We start from the raw sequence: 13,924 nt of genomic DNA on the forward strand, positions 1-13,924 counted from the left end.
CTGTTTCACATAGTCTGGATTATACTGTGATGCTTATGGTTCTCTTTGGTTCCTGCATAAATTCCCTTGCGTGCGAGTCACAGATCTTTTCTACGGTGATATTTTCTTATGCAGATACTTGGCTTTTTTTTAACATGCTGTACCACATTTGTACAATAAAATTAATCCTGGTTAAAAAAAAAAAGAGAGAGAGAGTTTAAGCTGCCTGCAGACCCTATAGCCGGCAGCACTGATGAGTATATTTTGATGGCAGACAACTCTCCCCGCTGTACAAATACAATAGCTCCACAGGAGGGATTCCCCCATCAACACCTAGTGTGTTGATGTGGGAATCAAATCTTCCTTTTGGTAAATCCTCTGGTTGAATGAAAATGCATCATCTATGGCCTTACCTCTTTAGGCAAGTAACCTTTCATTTAATTTTTTTTTTTTTTTTTATCTAAAAAAAAAAAAAATGTATGCTGTATGAATGGGAACACATAACATACTGAACGAATGAAAGAAATACTAAAGCGCTTATGTGGATGTGTTTGGATGGTGTGAAATCATTAAATGATGCAAGCTGCAACCAATCTAATAGTGCTGTGTCACCGTGACTGAAAACAAAAATAATACAAAAAAAAAATTGGTGCGCTACATATCAAATTCTCACCCTACTGAATAGATCACTAATGTGTCATGATAATTATCCAAATTGCCAGAGTGCTATGTAATCAATAAAAATGTGAATATATACCACAAATATAATATCACACTGTGTGCTGTATGAAAACTATATCACTGTGAAATAAGAACATACATATGGGGGGGTCAAGTTTCCCCTGCATAAATAAATGACCATAAAAATGCAGAAGTGAATAATAAACAGCCAATCCCTACCGATTCAGTCCTGTGAAAAACATTTTTTATAGAAAAAAATAATAATCCAGTCTTATGCCTTTAAATTCTCTTGCTGCTTTACTTAAGTTCACCGTTTGAATGATGATTCACATGAAAGAGATAAGAGAGCACATCATTGCACAATGATACAAGTACCATGGGTCTGTGTACTAAATTTAAACCACTCACATTTATGTAGTAGCTGGAGCGATTTAAAATCAATGGTCAGAAGTTTTGACACCGCTCACACAGCATCTGCTGTGTTAACGTACACTTTCGATACCGTTTGACTCCTCCTCCCGACGTGTTGCGTCACATGACACGTGACTTTTTCAAGTCATACTTGAAAAAGGTCATGCAGCCTGGAGTTATTTTCAAAACATTCTTCCCAAATTTCCCTATCTAAGGTACAGAGGATATAAAGTATACACACCTTTTGTTAAAATGTCAGGTTTCTGTGATGTAAAAAAAAGAGACAAAGATAAATCATTTCAGAACTTTTTCCACCTTTAATCTGACACATAAACTGTACAACTCAGTTGAAAAACAAACTGAAATCTTTTAGGTGGAGAGAAGTAAAAATAAAATAATATGGTTGCATAAGTGTGCACACCCTTAAACTAATACTTTGTTGAAGCACCTTTTTGAGTTTATTACAGCACTTAGTCTTTTTGTGTATGAGTCTATCAGCATGGTACCTCTTGACTTGGCAGTATTTGCCCACTCTTCTTTGCAAAAACACTCCAAATCTGTCATTGCAAGGGCATCTCCTGTGCACAGCCCTCTTCAGATCACCCCACAGATTTTCAATGGGATTCAGGTCTGGGCTCTGGCTGGGCCATTCCAAAACTTTAATCTTCTTCTGGTAAAGCCATTCCTTTGTTGATTTGGATGTAAGCTTTGGGTCATTGTCATACTGAAAGATGAAGTTCCTCTTCATGTTCAGCTTTCTAGCAGAAGCCTGAAGGTTTTGTGCCAATATTGATTGGTATTTGAAACTGTTCATAATTCCCTCCACCTTGTCTAAGGCCCCTGTTTCAGCTGAAGAAAAACAGTCCCAAAGCATGATGCTGCCACCACCACGCTTCACAATGGGTATTCTTTTGATGATGTGCAGTGTTGTATTTGCGCCAAACATATCTTTTGATATTATGGCCAAAAAGTTCAACCTTTTGGTTTCATCAGACCAGAACACATTTTCTCATATACTATTGGTAGTCTTCAGATGTGTTTTTGCAAAATTAAGCTGGGCTTGGATGTTTTTTTTCGTAAGAAAAGGCTTCCATTTTGCCACTTTACCCCATAACCCAGACATATGAAGAATATGGGCGATTGTTGTCACATGTACTGCACAGCCAGTACTTGCCAGATATTCCTGCAGCTCCTTTTAATGTTGCTGTAGGCCTCTTGGCAGCTTCCCTGACCAGTTTTCTTCTCGTCTTTTCATCAATTTTTGAGGAACGTCCAGTTCTTGTCCAGTCGCTGTTGTGCCATATTTCATCCACTTGATGATGACTGTCTTCACTGTGTTCCATGGTATATATAAAGGCTTGGAAATTCTTTTGTTCCCTTTTCCTGACTGATACTTTTTAACAATGAGATCCCTCTGATGCTTTGGAAGCTCTCTACGGACCTACTAGAACAGCTGAACTTTATTTGGGGTTAATAAGAGGCACTTTAAATGATGGCGGGTGTGTACTGACTCCTATTTATGAGTTTGAATATGATTGCTTAATTCTGAACACCGCTACATCCCTAGTTATAAGAGGGTGTGCACGCTTATGCAACCACATTATTTTAGTTTTTTTATTTTTACTTCCACGTCCTAAAAGATTTTGTTTTTCAATTGCATTATACAGTTTATAGGTCACATTAAAGGTGGGAAAAGTTCTGAAATTATTTATTTTTGTCTCATATTTTTTTTTTTACAGCACAGAAACCTGACATTTTAACAGGAGTGTGAAGACTTTTTATATCCACTGTAGGTACAGTGCCTTGAAAAATATTCATACCCCTTGACATTTTTCACATTTTGTCATGTTACAACCAAAAACATAAATGTATTTCATGTAATAGACCAACACAAAATGGTACATAATTGTGAAGTGGAAGGAAAATGATAAATGGTTTTACAAATATCTGAAAAGTGTGACGTGCATTTGTATTCAGCCCCTTTACTCTGATACCTCTAACTAAAATCTAGTAGAACCAATTGCTTTTTGAAGTCACCTAATTAGTAAATATAGTCCACCTGTGTGTGATTTATTCTCCGTATAAATACAGCTGTTCTGCAAAGCCCTCTGAGGTTTGTCAGAGAACCTTAGTAAACAAACAGCATAATGAAGGGCAAGGAACACACCAGACAGATCAGGGATAAAGTTGTGGAGAAGCTTAAAGCAGGGTTAGGCTATAAAAATATCCCAAGCTTTGAACATTTTACGGAGCACTGTTCAATCCATCTGAAAATGGAAAGAGTATGGCACAACTGCAAACCTACAAAGACATGGCCGTCCACCTAAACTGACAGGCCGGGCAAGGAGAGCATTAAACAGAGAAGCAGCCAAGAGGCCCATGGTAACTCTGGAGGAGCTGCAGAGATCCACAGCCCAGATGGGAGAATCTGTCCACAGGACAACTATTAGTCGTGCACTCCACAAATCTGGTCTTTTTGTTGCTTACAAGTTAAAATCTGTATTTTTTGCTAGAAAATTACTTGGAGCCCCCAAACATTATATAATTTAGCAGAGAATCTAGAGAATAAAATGGCAATTGTTGTAACGTTTTTATTTTATTTATTTATTTCAGGTACTTATATAGCGCCGTCAATTTACGCAGCGCTTTACATATACATTGTACATTCACATCAGTCCCTACCCTCAAGGGGCTTACAATCTAAGGTCCCTAACTCACATTCATACATACTAGGGACAATTTAGACAGGATCCAATTAACCTACCAGCATGTCTTTGGAGTGTGGGAGGAAACCGGAGTACCCGGAGGAAACCCACGCAGGCACAGGGAGAACATGCAAACTCCAAGCAGGTAGTGTCGTGGTTGGGATTCGAACCAGTGACCCTTCTTACTGCTAGGCGAGAGTGCTACCACTACACCACTGTGCCGCCCAACGTTTTGACCCCTTTAACTAACACTGAGCCGCCCTGGGCATCAGCGGTAAAGCAGCGCTAATTTTAGCGCCACTTTACCTTCGTTTCGCACAATTCGGCCACTTGCAGGGAGGTTTAACCCCCCTAGCGTCCGAAAAGGGGTTAAATCCACCCGCAAAAGGCCGCTGCAGCGGCACTTTGCCGGCGGTATAGCAGTGCTGTCCCATTGTTTTCAATGGGCAGGGGCGTTTTGGGAGCGGTGAGTTCACAGCTCCTAATGCGCTCCAAAGAAGCTGCTGGCAGGACCTTTTCTTTTTTCAAATATAATTTTTATTGAAATTTTTGACAAAAAGAAGAAAAAACAAAAACAAATAAGGAAAAGACATATCATAATCGTTATAATACATCCGTGGTCTTTCTTATAACATTCTAACAAGTATAATCATCATATACCCTTCCCATTAAATACTCCATTCTATCTGCAGAGAAACTGGCCTATGACGTCACTTATATGTCCGTCTCTGTAATTGCTTTCCTCTACATAATTCTAGCATAACTGATGTGAATGGAAGGTTGTCTGTTACTGAAATATTAGACCACTGATTGCAAAGAATAAGAAAGAAGTATATATATAAAACATATAGACAGAGTAGAAGGGATAAGAGAGGGAGGAGGGGAAGGGGGGGGTGTTTCCAATTGACGCGAGCGCGACGGATCAGGCCATGGTCTTATTCCGCAGCCACTACCCAATCAAGGGGTTCTCAAGAATTTAATAAAGTTTGTCCTTCATCTGAGAAAATGTATATGTTCCAAGATAACCAGTTTCTGGAGTGTTTGTCTTGTTTGTGTTGGGCAGTCAGTATTAGGTCTTCCATCTTTTTTATTTCTTCAACTCTGCGCAGCCACATCCCCACCGTGGGGGGTGCGCTGTGTTTCCACAATGCTGGAATACAGGACTTCGCGGCATTGAGCAGATGTCTGACCACTGACTTCTTATATGATTTAATTGGGGCTGAAGTGGCATGTAGCAGAAAAACGGCGGGATCCCTCTGCGTTGTGATTCGTGAATTTCTTAACAATTGTCTCTACTGTTGCCCAGAAATGTTGTAGCAGTGAGCAAGTCCAAAAAATATGTAGGAGTGTCCCTTTATCGGAACCGCACCTCCAACATCTATCAGAAGTGTTAGGGAAGAATTTGTGTAGTAATTGAGGTGTGTAATACCACCTAGTCAGAATTTTGTAATTTGTCTCTTGAATTTTTGTACAGATGGATGATTTCAGTGTAAGTAGAAGTATGTTTTGTGTTTGTGCTGCTGTGAAATTACATTGTAGATCTCGTTCCCATTTTCGTAAAAACAGCAAGTCTGGTTGTTCAGTTGGCGTGTTGAGTAGGGAGTATGTCTTGGAGAGCACCTGAGGTAGAGTGCCCTCCCCTCTACAGTATTCTTCTCGTCATGTCGCCTTTATATCGTGTAGGGTCTGGTATTGAGTATAGAAAATGGTGTAACCGAATCGCTTTCCAGAATGACAATTGAAAACCCCCAGTATCATTCGTCAGGGACTGAATAGAGGTCCAGTGGTCATCTTCTACATAATGTATTGCACAGTCTTTACCTCACTCCCAGAGCGTCTCATAGTTTGAGTATTCTAGTCCTGGTTTGAACGCCGGATTCCCCAAAATGGGAAATATAGGGGATTGTTTGGAAGTCAATGAAGTGTTTTTGAGTATATTTAAGCCTACTGACAGCGTGGCACCAATGATCGGGTGTGAAATCATGTCCCTAGGTAGTCTATCGTAGCACCAGATAGCCCCTTTCAAGGGTACTTTAACCTGATGGTTCTCTACTTGGACCCATAGTTTAGTCTTGACATGTCTGTTCCAGTCAATGATCCTCCCTAGGTGTACAGCTTGATAATAATGTTTTGCGTCAGGGAGGGCGAGACCCCCACAGTGTTTCGGCAGAGTCATATAGCGTCTTTTTAGTCTCGGTTTAGAATGTGACCACACAAATTTTATAAATAGGGAGTGTATTTGTTTAAAGTAGTTAGTGGGTATTCTTATTGGTAAGGCTTGAAATAGGTATAGAAATTTTGGGAGAATGCACATCTTAACTAAGTTTCATCTCCCAAACCATGAGTGTAGACCTTTGCCCCACTCTGCGAGTAGCTCTTTAACTTTGCTTAGGATTGGAGGGAAGTTCAGTTCAAACGTGCGTTTCAGATCCCTAGGTATATTAGTACCCAGATATTTGAAGTGACTATCCGACCATTTGAAATTAAATTTGGCCTTCAGAGGGGAAAGTTGTTCCATCGGCATATTGATTCCCATTGCTGTTGACTTGTCAAAATTAATCTTTAGGTTAGACGTGTTCCCGTATTTCTGGAATTCTTTAATTAAATTTGGGAGGGAGATAATCGGGTTGGTTAAGGAAAATAGAAGATCATCCGCGTATGCGGATACCTTGTATTGCCTGTGACCTATATTAATCCCAGAGATATCTGGGTTTCCGCGTATTGTAATCAGAAAGGGTTCGAGTACCAGGGCAAAAAGAAGGGGTGATAGTGGGCATCCTTGTCTGGTACCATTAGAAATGTTAAAGGGATCAGAAAGGATTCCATTGGCTTTGACCCTAGCTGTTGGTATAGAATAAACATTAGAGATCCATTGTAGCATATGGCTGCCCAGTCCGATATGTTTAAGGACTGCTGTCATAAATTCCCAGCTCACCCGATCAAATGCTTTCTCAGCATCTGTGCTGAGAAAGGTACGTGGCGCTTTAGACATATTAGCTCTGTGGATCAAATTAAGGACTTTAGTGGTGTTGTCCCTAGCTTCGCGCGTAGGGACAAAACCTACCTGGTCTAGATGTATCAGATCAGTCATATGTTGGGACAGTCTATTTGCTAAGATTTTGGTGAGGAGCTTGAGATCTATATTTAAAAGAGATATAGGCCTGTAGCTACCACAGGCAGCGGGATCTTTCCCTTCTTTAGGTATAAGGGAGATATGAGCGCTTAAGGTGTCTCTCTGCAAGTGGCCCCCTTCCGTAAGATTGTTAAAAAGTTTCAACATATGCGGGCCTAAAGTCGGCAGTAGTGTCTGGTAGTACTGCAGAGTCAGACCATCCGGACCCGGAGCTTTACCTGGTTTCATGTTTTTAAGTGCGCATTGTAGTTCTATCATTGAGATGGGTTCTTCTAGGGCGGCTGCTTCTTCTGCTGATATTTTGGGAATATTAGCTAGAGTGAGGTAGTCCCTTATCGCAGCGTCCGTGACTCCTGACTTTGGGAGATTATATAAAGAAGAGTAAAAATTTCTAAATTCATCTGCAATTTGCGTGGGTATCGCCTTTTTCTGCCCTGGTGGGGAAATGATTTGAGGTATATATGCGCGTAATCTCTGTTGTCTAACTGCTCTTGCAAGAATTTTCCCACATTTATTCCCCGATTCATATGTGATCTTTCTACATGCTTGTAAAGCTGCTTTTGCCTGGTAGTGTAGTATATCGACTGTCTGTCTACTTAAAGTAAGGAGTTCTGTTTCTATGGATGTGGTCTGGTTTTGCTTATGTAGTTTTTCTAAATCATGAGTCTTTTGTAATAGAAGTAATAACTGTTTTTCCCGTTCCCTTTTGATATGTGCACCGTGTTTAATCAGAATTCCTCTGATCACAGACTTATGGGCTTCCCAGAGTATCCCGGGGTCACAATTTTCAATGTTATTCGTCTGGAAATAATGTTTGAGTTCTTTTGTGACGTCAGCTAGCACTGTGGGGTCCTGAAGTAAACTTTCATTCAGTCGCCAAAATCTTGTTTTAGTCGTCGCTGCTTGTGAGAGGGAGTATCTCAGGGTAATAGGTGCATGGTCAGACCAAGTGATTGTGCCTATGTCAACTCTGTCTATTGCCTCCAGTTGGTTATGAGGCAACAGAAAGAAGTCGATGCGGGAGTATGATTTTATGTGGTGACGAGAAGAATGTATAATCCCTCTCCCCGGCATGAAAAAGTCTCCATACGTCTATCAATCTGGCCTCATGTAGTGTCTTAGTGATTCGTTTGTGTACACTCCTCCGAAGAGAGGACGTTCCGTTTGATGTGTCAACCAATGGGCACAGAGGAACATTAAAATCGCCTCCCAGAATCAGTTGTCCTTCCGCAAAAGATAGCAGTTCGTTCAGTGTTTTGGATATGAAAATATCCTGTCTGTCGTTTGGAGCGTAGACTGTCGCTAGTGTCACTAGTACATTACCGATCAGTCCTTTAAGAAACACATACCTCCCTTCTGTGTCTATTTTGGTGTCTCTACAGGTCCAGGGTACATTCCCCGAGATCAGAATAGACACTCCCTTTGATTTGGCTGAGGGGTTGGTAGCATGATATGTAGTTGGGGAAAAATCGGTTTTTCAAACACATCGGTGCCCCCAGTTTAAAGTGGGTTTCCTGAATAAACGCCACGTCTGCTTTAGATCTTTTAAGATCATTCAAGAGCATGCGTCGTTTCTCCGGCACATTCAGCCCTTTGGCGTTTAGGGTGTAAATAGTAAGTTGATCCATCGCGCTCACGCCAGAGAGGAAAAGAATAAAATTTTAAAAAAAGGGGAGGGGGAATAGAGATGAAATAGAGAAGTGAAAACTAGGAGGAAGGAGGGGAGAGAAAAGAAAAAGAGTTAAGAGCAAAGAAAGCTCTAGTAACAAAAAAGGTGGACACTCAAACCTATAGAGCGTCCTACATGTAATAGTTGTCGTTAGGCAACTATGTGCAATTCCTTGCAATGAAACACACTCCAGTTATCACCGGGAAGGTGTTTGGGCCTAATGGGGATGAGGTTAGACTATGACCAGGGGAGCTAATCCCGGGCACAGATGGGCAATGACAGGTGGCACTGATAAAGCATTGCTGGGCAGATCTGGGCATTGCTGGGCAGATCATTGACATAATAGTGCCAATCAGTGCCCATTTGTGGGCACTGATTGGCACAGATTGGGCACATGTGGATGACCATGGGGTACATACCTGGCCATCCACGTTGCCCCTTCCCTGGTGGTCCTAGTGGCATCCCTGGTAGTCCAGTGGGGTGATCTGAGGGGGGGCTGCGCTGATAAACAATCAGCGCAGACCCCCCCTGCCAGGAGAGCCGCCGATCGGCTCTCCTCTACTTGCGTCTGTCAGACGCGAGTGAGGAAGAGCCGATCAACGGCTCTTCCTATTGACAGCGTGATCAGCCGTGATTGGACACGGCTGATCATGTGGTAAAGAGCCTCCGCCGGAGGCTTTTTACCAAGATCAGTGTAGCGGTGTGTCAGACTGACACACCGCTCCACCGATCACCGCGGTGCGCGCCCCCGGGGGCGCACTGCGGCATGTTATCCTGCTGGACATCATATGACGTCCAGTCAGGATAACAGAACCACTTCCCGGATGTCAATCCGCTATAGGGCGGGCGGGAAGTGGTTAAGCATAACAAACATTATCAAATGAACAGATAAGGCAAAACACCAACCATATTCTTATCGGTAACTTCCTATCTATCTATGTCCCTTGTATTGTCTGCCCCATATCCTATGCTTCATTTCTCTTGTCCTATAACCGAGCAAATTCAAACTGGCCTTTCTTACAACAATCCAAGTATTACTTCCCTCCTCTTTCCAGCCTGACCATTTTTACTCAAAACATGAATGGTCTGGTCTTCTTAGATTTGAACCCCCAGGGCGGTTAGTAAATCTTGGTATCAGTTGAAGCCAGTCTGGAAGCGTTACCGGGTCGGTTTCTAGAAAGTCAAACAGTGCAGGCAGTTCCGCATGGGATCGTAAGGTAAAAAATTGTGATCTCTTCTTGAAAGTCACCGATATGGGGTATCCCCAGCGATACGTGATGCCCGCATGTTGGGCCAACTCAAGCACCGGCTTCAACATCGCTCTGCGCTGTAAGGTGGCTCTTGAAAGATCAGGCATGATCTGGATAGATGCTCCGTCAAATTCCACCTCTCTCATCTCCCATGCTTTCCGTAAGATGACCTCTTTATGCGTGTACTGGTGTACCCTGCAGATCACGTCTCTTGGGCGGTTCGGATCAGTTGATTTCGGTCCCAGTGCCCTGTGGATCCGGTCAAAGGACAACGTCGCAGGAAAATCAGATCTCGCTGTGTCCCTGAAAATAGCTATAGCAGTAGCTGTGAGATCTTCTGTACCCGTGGCTTCGGGTAGGCCCCTTATACGCAGGTTGTTCCTCCTGCTGCGATCTTCAATCTCTTCTAGGTAAAGTTGCTGGGTCAATATTAATTTTGTTTGATTTGCTTGAGCATCTTCTACTTGCTTTAGACGCTGTGTAAGTTCTGTTACTGAGGCTTCTCCTGCACCCATGCGTTCTGATAGTGCTGTGATGTCAGTGCGCACCTCTGCTATATCTCTGCGGTGTGAGGCCTCCAGCCTGCTGGCTAGAGATTCAAAGTCTGCTCTGGTTGGTATGGCTCTTAGCAGTGCTCTCAACTCCTCATCTGCATGCAGGGTCAGAGGTGTATTCTGTGGGTTCTGTGTGTCTTGGATGACATCCCGGAGCAGCAGAGGGGTAGTGATATCTCTGTCTGATGTACAGGAGGCCATGGACGGTGTTAAGGAGCAGTGCTGTGGGGTATGCACAGGCTCGTACGTCCAGAGCAGCAGAGGGATAGAGATGTCTCTGTCTGAGGTACAGGGGGCCATGGGCGGTGTTGGTGAGCGGTGCTGTGGGGTACTCACAGGCTCGTTCGTCCTCATGGCGGCCGCCATCTTTGGAGCGGGGGATGGGTCTCTAGGATCAGAGAGGTATTGCCTGATGGCTCCGTTCCGCTGTGCTTTCGGCTGTGTTTTTTGGTAATGTTGGTTGCTCTTTCCTCTGCGTCTTCCAGCAGAGTACATGCCGCTGTTTAAATGTTGATTCAGCAGATTTAAGGGCAGGAAAGGCCGGGACGGACCGGGAGCCGCTCAGAAGCACGTCTTCACACGGCCATGTCCAGACCACGCCCCTCGGCAGGACCTTTTCTGATGCCCTGCCAGCGCACCGCTCCAGTGTGAAAGCCCGAGTGAATGGAGCCGCTGTTTCAGGGAGCTTTGTAGATGCTATTGTTAACGCTATAGCGCCTGCAAAGCACCTCAGTGTGAAAGGGGTCTTCATGTCACATAGTATTTGCGCAGCTGTCTTTTAAACAATTTTTTTGGGGAAAAAGACACTTTCATGATTAAAAAAACTGAACAGTAAAGTTAGCCCAATTTTTGTATAATGTGAAAGATGATGTTTACGCCAAGTAAATAGATACCCAACATGTCATGCTTTGCGCACACTTGTGGAATGGCGACAAACTACGATATCTAAAAATCTCCATAGGCAGCACATTTAGAAAAAAAAAAAAACGGTTACCGGGTTAGAGTTACAGATGAGGTCTAGTGCTAGAATCACTGCTCTCGCTCTGACAATCGCGGAAATACATCACATGTGTGATTTGAATACCATTTACATATGCGGGCGCGACTTACATGTGCGTTTTCTTTGCTGCGTGAGCTTGTGGGGACGGGGGGCGCTTTATTTATTTATTTTTTATTTATTTATTTTTTTACATTGTCACTTAATACGATCACATTTTTATTTTTTTTAATTGCTGTCACAAGGAATGTGACAGTAATAGGTGGTGGCAGATACTCTTAATGGAGGGATCGGGGGTCTAAAAGACCCCAAATCCCTCCTTTGCACTTAAAAGTATTCAGATCACCAAATATGGTGATTCTGAATACTGCCTTTTTTTTTTTTTTTTTTTTTTTAAATGGCATCAGTGGCAGCCGAGTGAACCGGAAGTGATGGAAGTGTTTACACAAAGAAGACCGGAAGGAAGCCGTTTCCGGCTTCCTTCCAGTCCCGCTCTAGCCGGCGGAAGTGCCGGATTGTGGATCGGGTCTCCTGGTGGGACGGGAGGCCTGGGAAGGTGCCGGGAAGGGAGGATGTCCCCTCTCGCTCCTTCGGGATAACAGCTAAGCTGCTTTTAGCTGCATCGGTTGTTATCCCTGAAGAGCCAACCACCCGCTCTAAAATGCATACATCATCCCAGTATAACCCCTTAAAGCCGAGGCTGCATATGTGCGTATGGTTGGCACTAAGGTGTTAAGGAAGAGTGGCAAGAAAAAAGCCATTGTTGAAAGAAAGCCATAAGAGGTCCCGTTTGCAGTATGCAAGAAGCCATGTGGGGACGCAGTAAATATGTGGAAGAAGGTGCTCTGGTCAGATGGGACCAAAATAGAATTTTTTGGCCTAAAAGCAAAACGCTATGTGTGGTGGAAAACTAACACTGCACATCACCCTAAACACACCATCCCCACCGTGAAACATGGTGGTGGCAGCATCATGATGTGTTTTTCAAGGCACTGTGTATCAGTACTCCACAGCTCCCATAATTTCTCAATTTTTGGCGATTTTACCCTCAATAAAGCGAACTATAGTGTAGAGAGGGGTTTAGAAAACTGCTCATATAAAAGGTCCTCTAATGGGTCTGTGGCTAAGGTGAGGGAGCCAGCAAACTGAGATCAAGCTGTGTGATGCAACTGGCGGGATCGAAAGTACATCCAACGGGGTAGACCATATCTGAGAGCGAGATCCTGGAAGATTAACATGACGCCCCCAGTCATAATGTCCCGCAATGTCCTAATTCCATGTCGTGCCCTGACCTGTGGGTCAGGAATGGATCTAAAGTGTGCTAGAAAAGGGTTCCCCCCATAGGGGGCTATAGGGAGGCCACTGATTGGGTTTCAGGAACAGCTTCCTAGCCACCGACCAGATTTTAAGCGTGGTTCTAGTAGGGGGAGGAAGAGAAGCATAGGGCTGTGGTAGACCAAATTAGGAAGTTCAGTGAGGGAGCCCAAGATGACAGCTTTCAAACAAATTGCAGCATTTGCTCAGACAGCTGTAACCTTAATCCTTTGATTGGAAAATGCGGCGATGGCTGCTTCTGCCTGCCAGCCAAAAACAAAAAAATACGCCCTTGCTCTCTCTCGCGCCCTCTCTCGCCCTTGCTCTCTCTCGCGCCCTCTCTCGCCCTTGCTCTCTCTCGCGCCCTCTCTCGCCCTTGCTCTCTCTCGCGCCCTCTCTCGCCCTTGCTCTCTCTCGCGCCCTCTCTCGCCCTTGCTCTCTCTCGCGCCCTCTCGCTCTCTCGCCCTTGCCCCCTCGCTCTCTCGCCCTTGCCCCCTCGCTCTCTCGCCCTTGCCCCCTCGCTCTCTCGCCCTTGCCCCCTCGCTCTCTCCCCCCCTCCCTCGCTCTCTCGCCCCCGCCCTCCCTCTCTCTCTCGCCCCCGCCCTCCCTCTCTCTCTCGCCCCCGCCCTCTCCTTCTCACCCTCTCCCTCCCTCTGTCTTTCGCCCCCGTTTTGTTTTTTTAAACAAAAGTGGAGATTTCCTCTGCATTAAAGTTTTTTTTTTTCTCCTTTTCACTATGTCAGAAAGCTGCTACAACTCTACCTTCTCAGCAAGCGCTGCCTCTGCAGGCGCTAAGCAGACACCAATGGTACCATCTAATGTTAAGAAGACTGCTTTAAAAACAACACAGCCAGCAGATGAGAGCTCAGAAGATGAGTCAGACAGTGAAGAAGAACCAGCTGTTAAGGTATTGGGAGATAAATCCGTATCTCTTTATTGAATTTCATATATCAATCTCTCTCGGGCTCTCTCTCTCTCTCTCCCTCGCTCTCCCTCCCTTGCCCTCTCTCTCGCCCTCTCCCTCGCCACTCTCCCTCTCTCTCGCCACTTTCCCTCTCTCTCTCTCTCTCTCTCTCTCTCTCTCTCTCTCTCGCCCCCTCTCTCCCCTCTCTCCCCTCTCTCTCTCGCCCCTCTCTCCCCTCTCTCTCTCGCCCCTCTCTCTCTCTCTCGCCCCTCTCTCTCTTGCCCCTCTCTTTCTCTCTCTCGCCCCTCTCTTTCTCTCTCTCGCCCT

General features: G+C 44.4%; 1 protein-coding gene across 3 annotated transcripts in view; it reads left to right on the forward strand.

Moving 5' to 3' along the window:
- Positions 1 to 13,924, forward strand: part of LOC141132540 (uncharacterized) — a gene marked incomplete in the record, with an annotated part of 127,613 nt that overhangs the window by 11,039 nt on the left and 102,650 nt on the right. For all 3 annotated transcript variants that reach the window (XM_073621090.1, XM_073621092.1, XM_073621091.1), the window contains 1 exon segment: positions 13,437 to 13,600. In XM_073621090.1, the coding sequence (XP_073477191.1) occupies positions 13,499 to 13,600 (102 nt within the window).

Source organism: Aquarana catesbeiana, linkage group LG03 (assembly GCF_042186555.1).
Source record: "Aquarana catesbeiana isolate 2022-GZ linkage group LG03, ASM4218655v1, whole genome shotgun sequence".
Classification (NCBI taxonomy): Eukaryota; Metazoa; Chordata; class Amphibia; order Anura; family Ranidae; genus Aquarana; species Aquarana catesbeiana.